This window comes from Trichoplusia ni, chromosome 1 (assembly GCF_003590095.1).
Source record: "Trichoplusia ni isolate ovarian cell line Hi5 chromosome 1, tn1, whole genome shotgun sequence".
NCBI lineage: Eukaryota > Metazoa > Arthropoda > Insecta > Lepidoptera > Noctuidae > Trichoplusia > Trichoplusia ni.
The window spans coordinates 15,928,664-15,948,970 of record NC_039478.1 but is presented as its reverse complement, the minus strand read 5'-3'; the positions used below and the strand labels follow the sequence as shown (position 1 = coordinate 15,948,970).

The following is a 20,307-nucleotide window of genomic DNA, read 5'->3' as shown; positions in this document are numbered from 1 at the left end:
TGTAAACGAGTTTTTGTACTACGGTACTGATGATGTATATTTTTTCAGAATCTAGTTGTTGATTTTTCGGTAAATTGCTTTTTATTTTCTTTTTGTCTGATACACACTAAACTAGAACCGAATTAAAATCACTTATATTTTTTGTTTATGAAAATCAATGTTATCATAATTGTATGTATTAACTGATTTTAAGTCTGTATATGCAGTACTTGCTAGTTGAAATTGATTGGATGGTAATTTCATCCCAAAAACAATTTCGCCCAAAAGCCTCCATTTTATAAACAACCTACACCCAACGGGCAGATCCACAGACAAAAGCTAGTTAAACGAAATGGAAAGCTTATCCCCCATTATATTTTGAAGGGATCAATCAAAGATGTCCATATTTATTTTGTTTACAAAATATTGGGTATTATTTAGCAGAATCGGATGAAAATAGCATCGTCATTGTTTTCGCATAACATTTTGACGTTATTTTATGTTCTAACGAATTCTGGGACATCGCAAAAATGCATTTTGCCAGAAAACCCGTTCATATTCTCGTTTCGATTTTGAGAATAATTTATGAAATAAGTTTTCGCGAAAATTGAATACGTTACATATTCTATTCTCTAGAGGTTTCCCATCAATGCACGACTAGGCTTGAGATTTCTAAGAAAATGGTTTTATGCCTACATTGTGGAAGCATATTACGGTTAATACTTACATAATAAAAATTCTACGAAACATAAAATATTTTCGAGGCTGACTTGTTAGTATTCCTAACTTCGCTACATTTTGGGAAAACTCTTATTGCTTTCCGCTGAAACCTAAGAAAAAGGTCGTAATAGTTAAGAACTTGACTCCCTAAAGTCCATACTAATATAAATATGGCAATAACACTGTCTGTATGTCGCGCTATAGGGCTTTTTTTAGTTCCTCTGCTGGGCTTTAGTCAATACCAATCTAAAAAGAAGTTAAGCTTGAACGATTTTAATAAAAAAAATCATCGATATACCTTGAATTTTGAGACTTTTTGCGACAATAATAGCGAACAGAGCGGGGGAAAAAGCTAGTTATATATTTTTTTATAAACCTCTTTTCTTTCCCTTTCTTAGAATAAAGTGTGTCAGCTGTTTACGATCCGAGGGAAATTCTAGAGTGGGAAATGATAAGAGGGTTGTTCCGTTGTTTCGAGTCGAGTGTGGCATATTGTTGGTGAACACCTTGAGGAGTACCACTTGCTGCTAAGCACTTGGGAATAGGGTAAACGGTGTGGTTATTGATGATAATGAATAAGTGGAATATCCGGGATTTAAGCCCTGAGCTGATGAAGGGATAAGTTTGAATAAGCAAAGATGTTGGCAACATGTTTTTTTGGCATTTTGTTGATAATTTTTAATTTAAAAAAATTCAATGGGCTTCTGAATTAAGGTAAAAAAAACGTTTTTGAATGGAATTTAAACGCTTTTTAGTACAAAATTATTAACTAAATAACTCTCTCATTCACCCCTTTGTACCCCCAAAAGGGTAATATCAAAAAGTACAAGCAAGTGGGCGAAACACACAGTATCCGCAATAAAGAACAAACTTGTGCGACTGGGCTTCATAAAACGAAAATAAATGTTGCTCTAGTCCTAGCAAATGTTCCAGTATAACAAATGGAATCTTTTCGTAATATTTGAGACTAGCTTTTTACTCCTAAGTTTCTTCTACAATGAAGTTTTCAGGCTCTACAGTTAGTTGGTGGTGAAGGTGACGATTTCATCCAAAACTAACATGTAATTTATGCGAAAGAGTATGTTTAATATATTATAGTGTAGCTTTATATTATTACTAGCTGACCCAGCAAACGTTGTTTTGCCTAATAAATAATTTTTAGTTGTATGTATTTTTAATGCCACATTATAAAATAAAAACGAACAATTTCATACAAAAAATTAAATATTTTTTTTAGTGTGAGCAACCCTTATCACTTAGGGGATGAAAAATAGATGTTGTTCTATTCTCAGACCTACCCAATATGTATACAAAATTTCATAAAAATCGGTCGAACCGTTTCGGAGGAGTACGGTAACTAACATCGTGACACGGGAATTTTATATATTAGAAGATTATCCCGTATATAAAATTAAATAAGTATGTACCTAATAGACAGGGTGAGATGAACAAATGAGACAGATTTTAATATATTTTTAGTCAAGTTTGAAAAAAGTTGTCAAACAAATTTAAATTTTTCTTCCAAATATATGCCTTAGGTTGGTACAAATTTCCACATTTATAGGAAGCAGAATTTCACACAGTATACTCGCTTACAGCAGTGACAGAAATTATGTAAACCGTCGCAAAAATGTGTGACAGTCGCTTTGAAATTTAAATGTTTCGCTTTCGGACCGAATTTTTTGGAACCCTCTTTCTTAACAGTTGCGAAAAACATAATAGGACATATTGTGTTTTTGTTAAGTCCGCTGGAATTGTACTTTTGTCTTTTGTTATTTCGGTCAGCGTTATAAAGAATAATATATTTTAAGCTACATTTTCACTTTCTCTTTCGAGGATTTTGTTTTTGCGTTAGGTTTTGTTTGTTTCGATATCCTTGCGGAGATTTACATATTTTTGTTTTAAATCAATGTTTTCTGCTTATATTTTCAGAAACGAAAGCCTTTGTTTGAATGTGCTTTTGATGATTCAGCTTCATGTTGAAATTGATTTAATAAAAAACAAAGCTATAAATAAACAGAAAGAAAAAAACTGTTTTCTGCCATTAAATAGAATCAAATTATTACACGGACGGACGGACTAGAAAACAAAAGCTTTTCATAAAATATGTTAGTACTACATATATTTTTTATTCTCTCAAAAAGATCCATCAAAATATGTGTAACCTTAAAAAAATGACAACAAGCAAAAATACTACCATGAACAGCCATCAAAACGTCAGTAACCACAAAAATAATCATTAAATATTCGTCCAAAACTTTAGATAAAGTAATATTTCCAAATGAAATGAAGTTCCCTAATTTTCTTTCAAAACTTATAATGTCCGTTTAACATTTCCCATCCGAGACCTACCGCGGCAAACGCAATTATCCTACCTTAAACTTTTGATAGCATCGTTTAATTTTACTTTCAGAAATCGTCTTTTGAATGATTCGACTCAAGTCAAAGTAAATTGTTTGTTGTGTTGGCTACGAATGTCTTTGTGTACACAGTGGGCGGAATTTAAATCTATTTACTAAATTTTAATTGTTTAAAGTTATTGAACAATTTTGGCTGTGAAGGTTCTTCTCCGATGTTTTTATATACATCATTAATTTGTACGGAATATTTGACCGGTGTCTCAAAAAGAAAAGAACAAAATGAACCTTTTTTATAAAACTCATTAAAATTATGAAAATATCTGGGGATCAATATCCAAAACGAAAAAATAATATAAATAAATGCATAACAATATAAACAGGAATTTAATGGCCATTTTTTTTTATGTCAAGCGGTTGGCATAAATCATGAAAACTGGGGTAAAAATCTACAAAATACATTATTTTCCCATCAAACTATTTTTTACTCAACATCTCAAAAATTCTACCGATACAAAAACAATACCTACATCTAATTGACCTTTCCGCCCTAAGATTTATACCAATATTTTATTATATCGCCATAACACTTCGAAAACACGTGTCCCCTATCAGATTACACATGTCGTTCGCCTAGATAGGGTTACATGCGTGATAAGTCGCACACCAATCTGAGAAAGGTCGCTTGAAACCTTCGGGATACCAGAGCTGCCAACAAAACGACAGCCATTTTGAAACAGGGACACCTATTCGCTTTTGTATGTTTTTTAACTATCTATCATTCACGCACGTACACTCGTCCGGAAGTACTGACAAGATTGATTGATCGAGGTTGCATTGTTTTCCAGGTTTTTTATTTACTATTTTAGGGTTAAACCATCGTTTTTTTATCGTGTTAAACATTAAACGATACATGTTTATTTGTCCAGTAATTAATACACGTAGTTTTTTTATATGTAAATCTCTATCGTCAATTGTTTTTACCGGACTGATTAAAAAAGGTTTCGAGTAGTAGTATTTTCGGACATACTTTGAGGACAAAAACTGTATTTCGAAAAAAATGTGTTTTGGCCATAACAGTTGCAAATGTCTTTTAAATCTTTCATTGCGTACATTTCGAATGATTTTTTTATTTTATTTAAAGTCTAAGTCAAAGTCCAGGCTTTCGGAGCAGTTGGTACAACAATCTTCTTTGTTTAACTTAGGCACAAATCCTATTTAAATTAAAATAAAATAAGAACTACCTAAACTATACAACTGAAGATAGAAAAAGATACATATTTTTCTTTAAGAAAAAGATTCAATAGAAAAGATCACCTCGTAAGGCAAGCATTGTATATGAATAAAATATCTTTCCATGCAGCAAATAGGTGATCACTACGGAACCCATCTCCGTACGTGACTCGGCGGCACTTGGCGGGTTTTATTTTAAAGAAATAACATGTAATTTTTCTTCTCACAATCTTTCACCGTCTTTTATCATGAGCGTAAAAATACACCCTGTATATAGATTCTACATCGAACTATGTCTTTAGCACGTATGGTTTTGAAGTACTTATGTATATAAGTTAGAAATCAATACTTAAAATGTGTTTTTTTTTTCATCCAGTATTCAGGTTCAAAATTTCTGGAAAATAAATAAATCATGATGTTTTCTTAATTTTGTCAATTAATTACCTTACCGGAACCAAAAATTTTCCTTTAGAGTAACTAAATACTATAGATTTTTTGAATCGTTAAAAGGGCCGAGGTTATCAGGTAACGCAATGAATTGAAAGGGCTATAAATGTAAATTGTTTCATTGAAAACGATAGATGTCTATTAAGTGACATTACTAATCGATTTTCCTTAAGGCAGCTATTCACATTCGCGATAGCGCCAATCTGCTTGATTTTAAACGACTTAGCCAATAACTACGCATAATTACGGGTTCATGATCATACTTTATCCCTATAACTTCTATTGAACACACAATGCCCATAATCGTCATGACGGTAGAATGTATCTGGTCTTGAGCATTCACTGAAACATGATGGCAACACACGTGTTCAACCTAGACAGGAAACAAGATAATACTAAAAATAGGAGTTTTGTTGCTTGAGATTAAAGAAGGTACTCAAAAAGACAATTACGACGCATTTGGACACGATGGGCTTTTTTCTCGAAGCTCCTATGGCCACCCCTATGTCATGTCATAATATTGACTTGTCACACAAAATACATTCGAATAAAATTTGCAATATTAGATTATAGACAGAGATCAGGACAGGTAAAACTAACACGTTGATCGATGTCACCGTCGTGTTAGTTCATATAAAGACGCAATGATTGAAATGGTTTAGTGAAAGCTATTTAAAATGGATTTTATTTCAGGTATTTCAATATAATGTTGTCAATCTAATATTAATTTCTATTTTTTTTACACTTCAATAGAATTTCTGATTTTCACGATCAAATTCTGTCATTACAGCACGTTTGACGCAATGGCTTGACCGCGTAAGACCAGCCGTAGTGAATTGTAATTGTTTGCGCGGAATATACAATTGCTCGTAGCTTTGTGCAAATTGTATCGATTTATGCCGTTTCAGGGACGAACAAATGAAGTCATTTGCAATAAATTGAATTCAAGAGAATAATTGAACGCTTGCAGTTGTATTATTTATAGTATTGGAATTTGGATGTGGAAGCTAACGTTCTGATTCTATCTGATGGTGATTGTAAATTTGTCTTTTGTTCTCAAATTATCAAACAGAATATGTATTTCTAATTGACAAAAATGTCTGTGTTCTAACTCATGTTTATTACATACTGCTGATTAAAAAAACTGTTACATGCACACAGACACCTAGACTCAGGACAAGCACCCGTAAATCATACAAACGCTTGTCCTGCGCGGGGACCAAACCCACGACACGTCACACACCCACAAACCCACTGTGTGTCAATCACTCGGCTCACCGTACAGTCTACTACTTATAGTACTACGCACCTGTAACTTAACTACAAAGAAAAGGTTTTCTTGGAAGGTCCACTGTAGTACCTAGAAGCTAAAGTAGGCTAAGCGCAGTCAAAATTCCCAAGTTCTGCTAAAACAGCTCAAAGTACAGGCATTGAACTCAATTGAACTACAGTTGCACAAACTCAACAAACAAAAAAACAAACCGTTTCATTTCATTTTATGACTTCATCTTAATTCAAGTCTTTAAAATATCGTCACTTATAAACATGGCGTCTTCATTCTTTCTATTGTCTTTTTACAGCTGAAAATAAAAGGGAACACAAAAATGTTTCATTACAGAAAATGCTTCATTGTCATAAACGGGTAACTCATTTTCTTCTCATTACGCCGTTCGTGGTCGTTCTTGCTTTACTGTGTTCATTGACAGCATACGTAATTAGCTCTTACGATTCAATTGTGAGTTATTAAATGTTTTATCGTATTTTTATTTCTGCAGTTGCTGGTTGAAATGTTATTTGCTTTGCAGTTTTGTGATGTGATGTGGGTTTTTTACTAGTATGAGTAAATTGAGATAAAAATGTCTGAAGTTATGTTTGACGGACTTAGATTTTGTCTTATGTCTTGAAATGAACGGAATCTTTGCCCTATTATGAGATTACTATCTATTTGTTTTTGTAATCAGTCACCATTGTTTCAAATAAGCGCACGTTAAAGCTGGGAACTTTATTGATACAAAATCATAGTTCACTCACAGAGCTTTCTATAAATGGACCCTCAATATTGAAAGTAGACAATACACTGTAAGTACGTCTCTATCTGAGCTACGTTTATTGGTTTCCTCGTCAAATCATGTACGAATCCTGATCATAAACGCACCCACAACACAGAAAAAATGTCGAGTGAGGGACAAAAAGGAATCTCTCCCCAAACATTGAGGAAAACAATATCTGATATACCTCCCGTATTCCAATCCTGATAAATATTTCAGGAACAAGTACAATGTTCGTCGATCATGCTTACATTATTCCTACATTTGTGGATCATTATTAAACCAAATGATTACACAGAAACAAAACGGTTCGTTCAAGTATATACACGTTAATAATTTAGTACCGGCCTACTTTGTAATACATCTGAAAGGGAAATCGATACGTAGTTAGAATAAGGATGCGTATATACATAATATAAACAGGCATGTGTGTATCAACTTACGACATTAAGGGTTCTGTCCGAATAGGCAATAAAAATATATTTATGAAAGAAAAACATTTATTGTTAAAGCGGAAACAACTTCATCTAAGACAATTTCAGCTGTCAAGCTAACGGCTCACGGAGATACTGCCAAGTAGCAGGCTCTTGAACAGACAGACTTGCAGATGGATAGGCAGCGGAGCCTTAGTGAATAGGATTCCGTTTTACCCTTTGGGCAAGGAACCCTAAAAACGGGACGAGAGCGGTTTTTGTCAATACTGTTACATAAGATATGCATGGAAATGTTTATACCGAAAGAGGGTCGGGAACCAACGGAGCGAAAACAATATAAACGGCCAATACTGAATGTTTTTGCACGTTTAATATTAATAGTGTAAATACTGGCGGCTTGTGGTATATTTGCCGTAATCCCTCGAGTTTATTGGGAACTGAATAGGTTGTCATATAATTATATCCAAAAGGTAGGGGTTATAATGTAGCCAAGGACTTATGGCATCAAATAGTGAATAATTTGTTTCGCTTTGACCATTGTGACTCTTGTTTTAGGATCATCACAAATCTCACTGTTTTTATTTGTAAACGGCTATTGATCTTAGGAATTTTATCTTTATGCCATAGGGGATTTTATAAGCATTCAAGGCACATGCACAAATACGCCTAGACTCGGGACAAGCATTCGTGGATCACACAAACGCTTGGCGCTGTGACCTCAAACGCTTGGCTATCCGTGCAATAATTCAGGAGAATCATTCACAGCAACCTTTTATGGGTGTGGGACTATATCCAAAAGGTTTTTTTTTCCGACTTTTACTGAAGTTTCTGACTAATCCTTATTAATCCTCAATATTCAGATTTAGTTTGGTTCGTGGCAATGTTAAGCAATTAATCACGAAGGTGAGAGAACCCAGAGTATTTTCAACTTGCCTTGTATAATCAAGGATTTAAAAAGGTCCCTGGACGTATCAATCATACCGATGAAAACCACTGGAATGCTTGACTCTTCATTGCTCACCCTTATTCTTATGATTTTAACAGAATTTAATATTAATTTCCAACAAAGTGAAGGACATTTAAATCTTGTAATTCGTAAAAACTTTTTACGTCATTTTAATGAACGTTTCTTTGATTTTTTATAGACTTACTTACAAGTCTATTCTCAGTAATATAGAGGGTTTATCGAAATCAGAAACGTAATTTAAAATTATATTATACCATCTAAGCAATGATCATTTAATTTTAATCAAAATTCGTTTTTACGTTTGATAGACATCCCTTGTATTTCTTTTAATATTAGTCCTGTCTACCGTATTCGGAGACAGGGACCCAGACTATTCATCATCTCGTCAAACATGATCTTAGAAACTGAGTAAACCAAAGTAATAAATGTCATAGTATTTTCCTATAGTACCAGCCTATAGATATCTTACTTATAGGCATAGGCATCCTAGGAAGGGAAGGGAAGGTTGACAACTGATTATTACGTTAGCCAAAAACGTTTGATGAAAATCAACCTCGCCTGTAATTTCATCCAATTTTGTAATTTTTTGATATAATTATGTCTGTTTGCAATAAAGTGTCAATAAATGAAAATATAAAGTTCCACATAATTTACAATTTTCTATTCAGTCCATAACAGCATAGATCAAGTACCATACAATGACCTAGTAGAGTGCCCTCGCTATTTGATACTGCGAAATGAAGATATATGCGTTGTCATGAAAGGAAACCCGTAACCTCGCAACGAATCGCGAAAATATTTTTCACTGAAATATTGTTGCAGTGCTTGATTTATTGGACTTTTTTTTGTGCTACATGTGTTTTAAAATTTTGATATTTCAACCGCAAAATGGAACTTTAAACGGTATCATTTTTGTTTTAATATTTCTTTCTTTAGTCGACTACAAAAACAAAGGGCTATCGTTTTAAACAGATTGCGTATATTTTGGCAAGTATGTGGCGTAAAAGGTGATGTGAAGTCTTTTTTTTATGTGATCAACAAAAAAATAAATAAAGCGCGTTCATTTTAAGGTTTGTTGTCTAAGAGTTAGTTTAGTTAAGTTTATGTTTGCATACAACATATTAAATGAAAGTGTGTATCAAATATAAAGCAACATAATAATAACAGTTGAGTATCTGATTGTAAACTTATATTTGATTCCATTTGACAGATAAAAAATCAGTTTGCATCAATGAACATTTTTGCTTTTATAAAAGGTTTGACTATTGTTTCCCGTTAAACAAAATGACCGACGTTTACAATAAAAGCGTAAGAGCTACGCATTGAATGTCAAAGCGACACCTCGGGGTGTATAATGTGTCTAGAGTACCAAGTGTCAGTCTAAAGTGTCAGCGTGGAGTGTCAGACACAGTGACACCCCACCCTCTTATCTCCAGACCGTTCGAGTGGATCGAAGGGAGCTCCGTCAGTTTTTTAATTGAAGTTTTTTTTACGTTCCTCTCCGAGTATCATTGAGGATTTCGTTTTATGTCTGTTTCGTTTTTATTGTTTATTCGTATTTTATTTTTTATGGTAAAATATATTACGTTGCTGATTGGGTATTTAATTGAAAAATATTTGTCTTTGTAAAAAAAATCCAGTTTGTCAATCATTTACTCGTTACTATTTACGTTCTATTTTTCAACTGACAATCATTTTTTCTTTTTTTTTTGCTTAAGCTTAAGAAAAATCTGACTATGGCTCTGTACTAATACAGTACTGCCTGCAACATCCTTAACTTAAGGACAAACAAAATTCAGCTCTAGTGCCTTGACATAAAACACTGTTACCTTAAACTTACCTAATGGTTGACGGTACTGCAGAATGTGGGCCTGCCTGATCCCTAATCCCTTAATCGGCTTTACGACACAAACTTAGATAGAATAGTCTATTCTTAGCTAAGGGATAAAGCTAGAAATACTTATTGGATACAGTGTTTCATCTTGGACAAGATCTTTAGCTTTCATAATTATTTTTCAGTAATTTGGGTATTTTCCTGCAGGGACTGTGTTATGTTGACTATGAAATAATGCTTGTTTTTATTGAGCAAGGAGAGAATAACGCTCAAAAGAGAAGTCACGCGTAATCACAATTCACACAATTACGCTTTAAATATATTATTTACGTATTTTTAACTCTCTACGCTTTTAAAAACAAAATACTGAATGTCGAGTGAGACTTAGTCGTATATTCTTGAATGTTAAACACCCCTAAATTCTAAATCGCTTAATCGGGCGGAATCGTACTGATTATTTACATTACTTTTTCGTGCGAAACTTCAGTGAAATGATCGTTAAGTATTATTGCTGTAATCACTGAACTTGATAAACGTTCGGCTATTTCAGTTTATCGTTGTATGCGTAAAGATTAAGACATAATTACTTCGAGTTTACTAAACAATTTCGTCATGTTAGGCAGCTTTATTATGTAAAATTAAACAATTACGCGTAGTTGTAAGTAATTGTGAGTTGTAGAGCCAATACAAAATCGCGCGCAATGCGACGTGCTGCGGGCTCTATCACCGCAGAGAAAAAACAATTGTACACTATTCAAATGTTTTTCTGAACCTTGATTTTGTGTATTTTGATATGCATTATCAAAGTGTGTTCAGAAACAAATTGCGAGAAAAAGAAGGTAAATAATAGCGATCGAGACAACAGCACGCAAAAATCATATCCAATATACACCCTTAACAAGAGACTAATACAAGTGAAACGCAAAGTGCGATCTGCTACCAACGTAATTACAACATGCCGTGTGAACGGACGTACACGCTTTGACAAACTGTTACGCAATTAGTAGCAGTTGCGCATTACGTAATAAGCCCGCCGCGGGCGGTCGTTTCCGACGGGCGAAACGCTGATTGTAAGTCTACTGCGAGTTTGGAAGGGAAAGGTTGAAACCGTGTGAAAAGAGAATACGTAATGTATGATGTACGAGTCTAATATTGTGTTATCGTAGTAATTCATGCGTGAGTTATAATTTTCAAGAAGATTTTACATCAGATAAGGAGCTCGTTAAGTTCTCATTTGACAAAAACTTTTTGGTTTTATTTTTTGTTTTCACGTGTTTCTTTTGTTTACGTTTTAAAAGTAAATGAAGACTAGTTTAATTGGTTTGCATTCTAATTACAAATGCTTTTAATGTTGGTAAATAGAAGTGACTTAACTCCTTTATGACATTTCATGGATTATCTGTTGATGTGTCTTCATTTACATCTGCAATTTTATAATGTAATTTTATATTTGAGATTACTAGTTACGAGTTTTTTGCCGGTTCTTCTCCATAAGAGTGACACTTTGGAACCGCGCAACTAGAGCCATCACCTTAACGTTTTGAAAGTGTCTGGAAAACTTTTGATTTTGATTTTGGCATTTTTACAATATCAGTGCACCCATCATTTATAACAGTGCACTCATTCTCCACAACAAACGTATTATGTAACGTTAAAAATTGAAGTTGTAGGTAATTGTAAAACCTTGGAGGAGGAAATAAAATACAATTCGATTGACGACAACAGTTTAATTCAAATATCAGTATGTTCATTTTCTGTTTCTTTTTATACGATTTGAATGGATTAGACGGGCATTGTTCCCTTTATAAGCCATTTACAGAAATTGTTGTATTGTATACAAAAATACTTCAAATGAAGACGTTATAGGGACACAAAAGAGTGGGTGAATTTAGGCTGATTTAAATTTAGATTGCTTGAGTAAAAAAGTAACTTAAATTAACTTGATTATTTAGTGTTAAAACATACTTTAGTGTAGCTTTGAAAGTGAGCAATATTATTTAGGAGAAAGTCATTTTTTTCAAAACTGGTCATCTAATTTTTGATCGTAACCAATAGTTGCTTAACCTCGATAGCAGTAAAGGGAACAAAAACATACATCTTAATTTTTATCATGTTGACTTTACAATAAGCGTCCATTTTACTCCTTGAGTGCAGAACCCCAGCAAGTTGTTTCTTTCAACGCTTAGCAACTATTTCATAAGGGCTAAAACACATTATAAAAGATAATTAAAATACAAGTCTGAATTCACCAGCCGTATTTTCACGCCAAAACTTTTTCGAAAAATCCTAAACCAAACAGTAAAAACGTGCCATTGTTACAAACAACTAGCATAAAAGGACAATTTAAAACCTTTTCGTGTCGTTAAAGGTATGACGCTAAGTCTCCACCGTATCGCTATTGGCACGGACGGTAAACGCAACACGGTACGAAATTACACGTGGGCAGTGTCCATACGGGGCCAGAAATTGAAGTATGTATTCATTATATTAACACAAAATTTAAGTGGAAACATGAAGCGGGTGGCCAATTAACGAGGGCTTTAGCATGCGAACTTATTTCGTGGAGGTTTTGTCGGAGACAGTTAGAGCTTTAGGCATAATTAGATTTTGTGGACAATGAAGTTGTTCGTGCATTTTTAGTTTTTAGTAATCTATACTAATATATAAAGCTGAAAAGTTGGTTTGTTTGTTTGAACGCGCTAATCTCAGGAACTAATGGTTCAAATTGAAAAAATATTTTTGTGTTGTATAAACCATTTATCGAGGAAGGTTTAAAGCTATAGACCATCACGCTGCGATTAATAGGAGCGAAGATACAATGGAAAATGTGAAAAAAACAGGGCAGGTATAAATCATTACTTATATCTTCCAAACAAGCGGACGAAGTCGCGGCCAACAGCTAGTATGTGATTTGATAACTTATACAAGGAACAGAAATACTTAAGATGAGTATGCATAGGCAGGTAGGTTAGAAGCCCATAGGTTTAGGTAAGTAGGCACTTAAATAAGATGATGCCAATAGGTACTATATTTTGTATCACACTTCTACAACTAAAGCAATAGCTATAAAACGTGATGATAGCCTGATATTTAGACAATAATCTCTCACGTTAAAATAATTAACATCAATAGATACCAAGTTTAAACTAAATTGAATTTTAGGCGTTAAAAAAACGTATCGCAATGTTTTGTCAATAAATTCTCAGCAGCCGATACACCCTTGTGCCTACTTAATCCTTCGGTTGGTACCTGATTTCTCCAGGGTCCAATGGATTGACATCCCGTTGGAATATGAGAGTAAGCATAAACATTGCAGCTAAATTTGGACAGTCTCATTTCACGTATTCGAGTCCTTCTTGAATGAATACTATCATCAGAAGGTTCGTATTGTACCTGTATTTTAGAATTATGATCATATGTATATTGTTTTATTTAAAAGTTTATGTACACAGAATACTTTAAAACACGGAGCATAAAAGTTAAGACGTTTAATGGTACTGCTTATTTCAAAAGTGATAAGAGATTAATTATGAATCATTTACATGTAAGAATTTGACGGTTCATCGGATCCACACTAGATGGCGGTGTACCGTGACAGCTGAATTCGATTACATCTCGCGCGATATTTAGTTTGGTTACACGTCTTGATTCGGTGAAATTCCAAATGAATTGCCGTAGGAGTAATAATGTAACTATTTATATTTTCATCTAGAATAGATCTTCATTTCACTACAGAGTGTCATTATTTTATTATTTATTCAATTATTACAGGTACATGTTATACTTATGACATAGTACTGTGTCTCACAAAACAGTACACACTGTTTGTCTGCGAGATCAAAAGTTTATAAACTTATAAATAAACTTAACTAGATTACGTCTAGATTTTTATTATGTTGCCTTAACCACTTCACATTTTCATTGCTCCTTATAAAAGTATGTAATATAAATATTACTTAAATTGATAACAAAACAATATTGGAAAAGGAAATTATAAACGAACCACCTAATACTTTAAGAGTATCAAAAACAAAACAAAAGAAATATGATCTCGAAAAGAAATAATGAATTCCGCAGAAACTAATTGAATCGTGGTAGTTGATTTAAATAATAATATATTATTTTGTTCTTTTTTTGATGTCTAAGGTAAGGTAAAATAATAAAATAGCAAAATAATTACTGTATATTTTATGTTCTTGACGTATTAATTCTAGGTCTCGGTAATGTATAATTATAATGGCCCATTTCGCGTGTCTTTTCTTTCATATTAATGTAACAACGTTATTAGTGTTACGCAATATTTTGTAAGAACAATATTTTTAGAAACTACTTGGGAATATAAAACATGAAATCATTTTCTGAAAGACAAAAAAGCGTTGAACATTATATTACTTTGTTTTCTTAGTAACGCTTTTTATCTATATTAATACTAATATATAAAGCTGAAGAGTTTGTTTGTTTGTTTGTTTGAACGCGCTAATATCAGGAACTATGGGGCCAAACTGAAAAAATATTTTTGTGTTGAATAGACCATTCATCTCGGAAGACTTTAGGCTATAAACCATCATGCTGCGACTAATAGGAGCGAAGATATAATGGAAAATGTGAAAAAAACAGGGCAGGTATAAATCCTAACTTATATCTTGATAGATAATTCTCTACTAAAATACTTACCACAAAGAATATCGCACTAAATAAAATACAATTCACCCTGCTTCACATAACCGCCTTGTAAAAGTTCTGCCCTGCGTAAAATTCTGTATTATTCAACGTTCCTTCACATGTTCCAAGGTATTCCCTTGGTACCGCACTAACTTGGTACAAAAGATCACAGGCTACAGTTTTCTAGGTCGACTTTAAACATCACTATAGTACTTGACTTCCACAAGTTGTGTGACAGCAAAATTTGTTACGTGTTTTTTCACTATTCTTACTTAGTGGCCCGTGTCTGTCCTATATTCATTGTTTTTATATTTATTTACTCTCTTTTGTAAAGACTATTTTACATATTTTCATACAATGTATTCAGTATTTACAAAATTATTTAATTTTCTAGTAGAGTGAAAACTGTAAAACTTAGTTATTTTCCACAAGTGCTGTTTTGGCACTATTTTATGGTGCACGTAAAACCAAAAAAAAAATGAAATCAGCCATAAGAGACAATTCGATAGGTCCTACGTATATGGGCCAAACTTACAATTTGGCCATTTTCACTTTTGATGGTAAACGCATCTTAAAGATGTAATGTATCATGTGAGTTATTAAAAACTATATATTTCTGCATAGAAACATGATTATTTTTTTACTGTAGAAGGGCCTATGTAACGTGAATTTAAACGTACAAGGTTCTAAGAGTTGTTAGAAACTTATACGTGGGTAGTTCTTGCGCGTTTGTTTTGTTGTTTGGACCAATCAGCAGATTTGACACTTATTCGTTTACGGACAACGGCCAAACGGTATCTGTTTTATGCTAATTTGTGAAATACGCGTATAATGGTCAATATGACACAGTGGCCCTTTTACTGTGTCTTTAAAGAAAAATAATTTAAACAAAAACTAACGTAAAATGGCCAATGTGACGTAAAATAAAACCTGTATAATGTATACATAAAATGCTATCGCGGTATCGAGGAGGATAGCTGTCTCAGCAAACCAGCAAATAATCGTAAAGTTCGACTTTATTAATCTGAAGTTATAGTAAATTTAAATTTTGGAAGCCTCTCCTGTAAAGTTGTCATTTTGCATTTTGGCCCATATACATAGGAGCTATCAAAGTATAGCTTTCGACATCAAAACACATTAAACTGCTGGTATTTAGTATAACACTTATGATGGAAATATGCCTAACATAATGTTTTTTTTTATTTTCAATTAATGTTTTGTATAGCTTTCCATACTGACACAATAACATCGGTTGACGTATCGTAATTAAAATTTGAGCTATCAAATTTCAGAAGCAATTTGGAATAATTAAACCACCATAATTATATTAATACCGTGTTAAAATTACCGAGAAGTCTAAATGTATTCATACGAGGAAATCATCATTTATCAATCTTCCTCAATGTAGTTTTCGGACCATTTAATCTAACCTTTTCCTTGAACATTAATCTGTAGTGTCCTAATTAGGAATGCAGGGATCTTTTTAGAGTGATGTGTTAGTTAGCGCAACTTGACTGATTGAAGCAATCTTTTTGATTGGCCTTTTTCTACAGAACGTCGATATCAGTTTAAAAAATAAATTATTACTTCGCTTTGATACTCAACATTAAAGGATTATGTACTTGTCTAACGCTAACAAAATAGGAACTTATATCACATGACTCTTAAGACATAGTATAGTTACTAAAGACGCCTGCCTAAGCTTATGCACGAAACAATACGAATCAAAATGTAAAATGTGACTTGTAAACTTACGACTTCATGACTTAGTTTCTAATTAGGTACCTAAATAGTCAATCAGCCAAAAAAGTTCGTTCACCTTTACCTAATCCCAAAAACGTCCAAAAGCAATGGCCGAAAACCGTTTACGAAAAAAAAAGCGGTAATCTTTTTAAACCAACACGCTCGCTTCTCCCTCCTTCAATATACAGACAAGAATACATTTAACAATACCGGCAACACCTTCACACACGATTAGGTACCCGATCCTAACAATGACCTATATCATTTGTGTGATATAAACACACAATTACTAACACACTTTCTTTGTTACGTCCACGCTATTTACACCAGTAGGTATCTGGGTTATCGAGTTCCTTACTGCATACAATACAACGTCAGACTGTCCCTCCCTTCCGACCCCTTATATTGTTACGTAAATAAGGCGTACATTGAATATTATGTACAGGAACAATTTGCATGGTTCAATCTGTAGCGGCAATGTATTATTCGTGATATGTATCGGTCGTTTGTCCTACATAGTCATTTTTATTTGTACATAATATAAGTACGGATATTTATGCTCCTATTTTTTCAATGGTTTAGGCTGTCTCGTCGTTTCCGTTACGGTACAATTCTGCAGTAACTGTATTGATTTTGTCGTATAAAACTCTTTTTACTATCATACACGAAGAGGATTGACAATCAATGTTTTTTAGTACATCGATAAAATTCCTTGTTCGTAAAATACGTACTTCTGCCTACATTTTCGGAAATACACCAATAACTTTGACTTCGAATCGAGTTTTTACTTAATAATGGATTGAGGATACAATGATAAATGTCTGCTAAATTTACTTAGACATTCGCGAAGTCATCCAAACGTTTTACTATTTTACATGTAACTTTCCATACTTTAAGAGCATTAAGGTTAATTCCCCGAATGGGTAGACATTTCACGCCTGGATTCGTCGTAATATTAGTATCCATTACCAGTACTTAGAATAATGGGGTTAGGCCGTGATGAGCTGGACACCTACAAACTTGTTATATGTATTAAATTCTAATGAACCAGACCACGTAGAACATTTTTATAGACAATATTTTTAAACTTGCGTTCTCTTTTGTTTCAGGACAACCCCATACGTAGTGAAGCTATGAGCAGAAGAGTCTCATCACGGACTTAAATCAGTGACAAATGACAATCGATTGCCTGAGATCGAGTATGAGGTGATAAGTACCAAAAACAAAATGGCGATGGTTATATCGCAGACGACGAAGGCAGCTATCGGTGGGTTCCTGGCTCTGATGATCCTTGGAGCTGTTCTGGTGGTTGGGGCCGCTGTGGGGTGGTTTGACCCAAGGAGAGAAGATGAAGATACACCGGCTAAAGTCAGCGCCAGACTTCAAGGCAGAACGTCTTTTGTTACGCATCGTGCTGTAAGTATTTGGTATACTTCAGATTATTATATTATTTTCTTAGGTAAAGACTTCATGTTTCGAATCCATTTAGATATTCTTTGTGATACTTAAACTATTTCCAAGTATTGCCTTTACTTTAAGCCAAGTACCGACCAAAAACAGATTTTTGTTTCAAAATAAATCCCCTTTAGGCTTTGTTTCTAGATTATTCAAAGTACCCTTTTGACATACCCAAATGAAAAGTGCGTTTACAAATAAAAAATATATTTGCTATTCCGAGGTTTATATTTACCGTGAGAGAAATTACTAAAGTACTAAGCTACTAAGAAAAAGGTTAGGATATATAAATGGGAGCACATGGGAGTGACGGATGCGCAGTCATTTACGAGTATAACCCTCAAAAGCCAGATGTTAGGCCTGCCTCGGATTTTTTCAACAAAAACAGCATTGTTTTGGTTTGAATTTCTCCGTATTGTAACATTTTTTTACCACTTAGGACTGTGTGTTTTGCGTAAAAATGGGTTACCCACCACAAGCGGACGTATGAATTCTTTTTAGGTTAATGCTGTAACAAAATGTTTTTTATTTTTTTTGGGAAGGGTCCATGATTTTTAACAGTCGAATTTCCTAAACACGAGAAGTAAAATAGGTGATTAACCCTTTCGTAGAGTCTCTTAGTGAGAACATTTCAAACAAAACCATCCGACCAAACTTTTTGGCACAGATGTCACCTCATTATGAGAGCGCAAAATTCATTAAATTTACGCCCGCACCCACAAAACATTCCATCCTATTATTTGAGTGTGAGCCCACTTGAACGGACGTCGACAAATTTCATAGATTTTAAAGATGATAGCGCTTTTGTTCATTCATGTTTACTGTTGAAAGTTTAATTCTACTTCAGTTGGAATGGAGAACAGTTTTTAAATAAAAACCAAATGTTAATTATCGTAAAATACACTGTATTTTCAGATGTTGTTTTTTAAAATGTATTGGAAGTTGCGTTATTTGATTATATTTTTTGTTTACCTGTTATTCTCACATATTTAATATTAAAAGAGAATCGATTTAAAAATAATTATAAACTCAATTAGGTGTTACGTTTGATTGGGTTTTTGGGTCGAGTAAGGTTTTTATGTAAGCGGGTCTGTTTTTATATTGCTGTAGTGTTACATACGAATTTGCATATAAATGATATAATTTTACACTTTTCCAAAACGTGAACTGTATCAAACTTATTACAGAACTTATTTTATACCCAAATAGGTTTGATCTAACTTTATGCCCGACCATATATTTTGTTTCAACAAAATATTACGTAATCGCATTCTACCCGTCCATACTCAAATATGTATAGCGTTCGTGCTATTTTCCTTAAGGGCTCGCTTTTCTTGATTTATCGAAAATTCCTTTGATGCGAAGCACTCAAAACATCTCCAGCGAAAATGCAAAAACGCTAACATTTTTCAAGAACCAAATAGGAGTTGGGCAACAAACATTTTATCCCTTCGCTTCTCGATACCACCGCTCCGAGTGGAAAGCTGATACATGCAACTCAAAACTCATACGAATTGTATCTAAATGAGATTTGTAGGAGCGTATATTATAAGGAAAGGTTCAGCTGATAAAACAGCGGGTGTATTGGTATTGTTCGTCAGAGCTGAGGAACGTTCGATAGTTTCGTTAAACCCTTCCGAAGAAGCGTCCAGTCACGCCCAGATACGGTACCAGCATCGGTACAGACGAGCGATACGTATAAATAATTCATACGAGTCGATATTGAAACAATCCGCTTTTGTATATACCTTTTCGGTAGCTCCCACTTAAGGCAAGCTCAGATAGTGTTTTGCTGTATCATGTAAATAGGATTTGGCTGGATTTAAAAATTATGGTACCTTTGTATGTAAACGTTTGTTGGAGTTATACAGTAAAGCAAATTGGCCTAAGGCTAATCCGGGTATTAAATGAAAACATGTAATTTCGTGCTGGTTATCCCGGGTAAATTCGAATGTTATTGAGTTGTTTACCGTTTGTTATTGTTATAACAGAAATCTATTATGAAATATACATTTTCTTTTTGTATTTTACGTACAGGTCGTAATTCGTAAGCTATTGATAAACAGTAGATATCATAACATGTGTAGTGAGAAAAATAGAAAATATGATAGCTTTTGACGCCTATTTTTCTACCATTATTCTTTATTAGTGACCTAACTAAGCCTTAAAGCCTTAAACCAAGCCGCAAAGTTAGATCTGTACAAAACATTCTACATTTAAGGCTAAAGCTGTCGTTATTTTCCTAGTAGCTTTTTAGGGTTCCTTACTAGAGGTTAAAAGCGCAACCTTAGTACTGAAATATCACTGAGTATGAGTCAGTCTGTCCGTCTATTATCAGGTTATATCACTTGAACTATACAGCAAATATTAAAAAAATAGGTCGGTTATATAATAGGTTAAGCAGTTGCTATAGTTATAAAATTAGATA

General features: G+C 33.6%; 1 protein-coding gene across 1 annotated transcript in view; it reads left to right on the top strand.

Annotated features, from left to right (window-relative positions):
- The window catches only part of LOC113497200 (collagen alpha-1(I) chain-like), an 84,353-nt gene that overhangs the window by 10,668 nt on the left and 53,378 nt on the right, over window positions 1-20,307 (top strand). Inside the window, exon 2 of the mRNA XM_026876628.1 lies at window positions 17,534-17,840. Coding sequence (XP_026732429.1) covers window positions 17,652-17,840 — 189 coding nt within the window. The 5' untranslated portion in view covers window positions 17,534-17,651. The remainder of the gene's footprint in view (window positions 1-17,533; window positions 17,841-20,307) is intronic.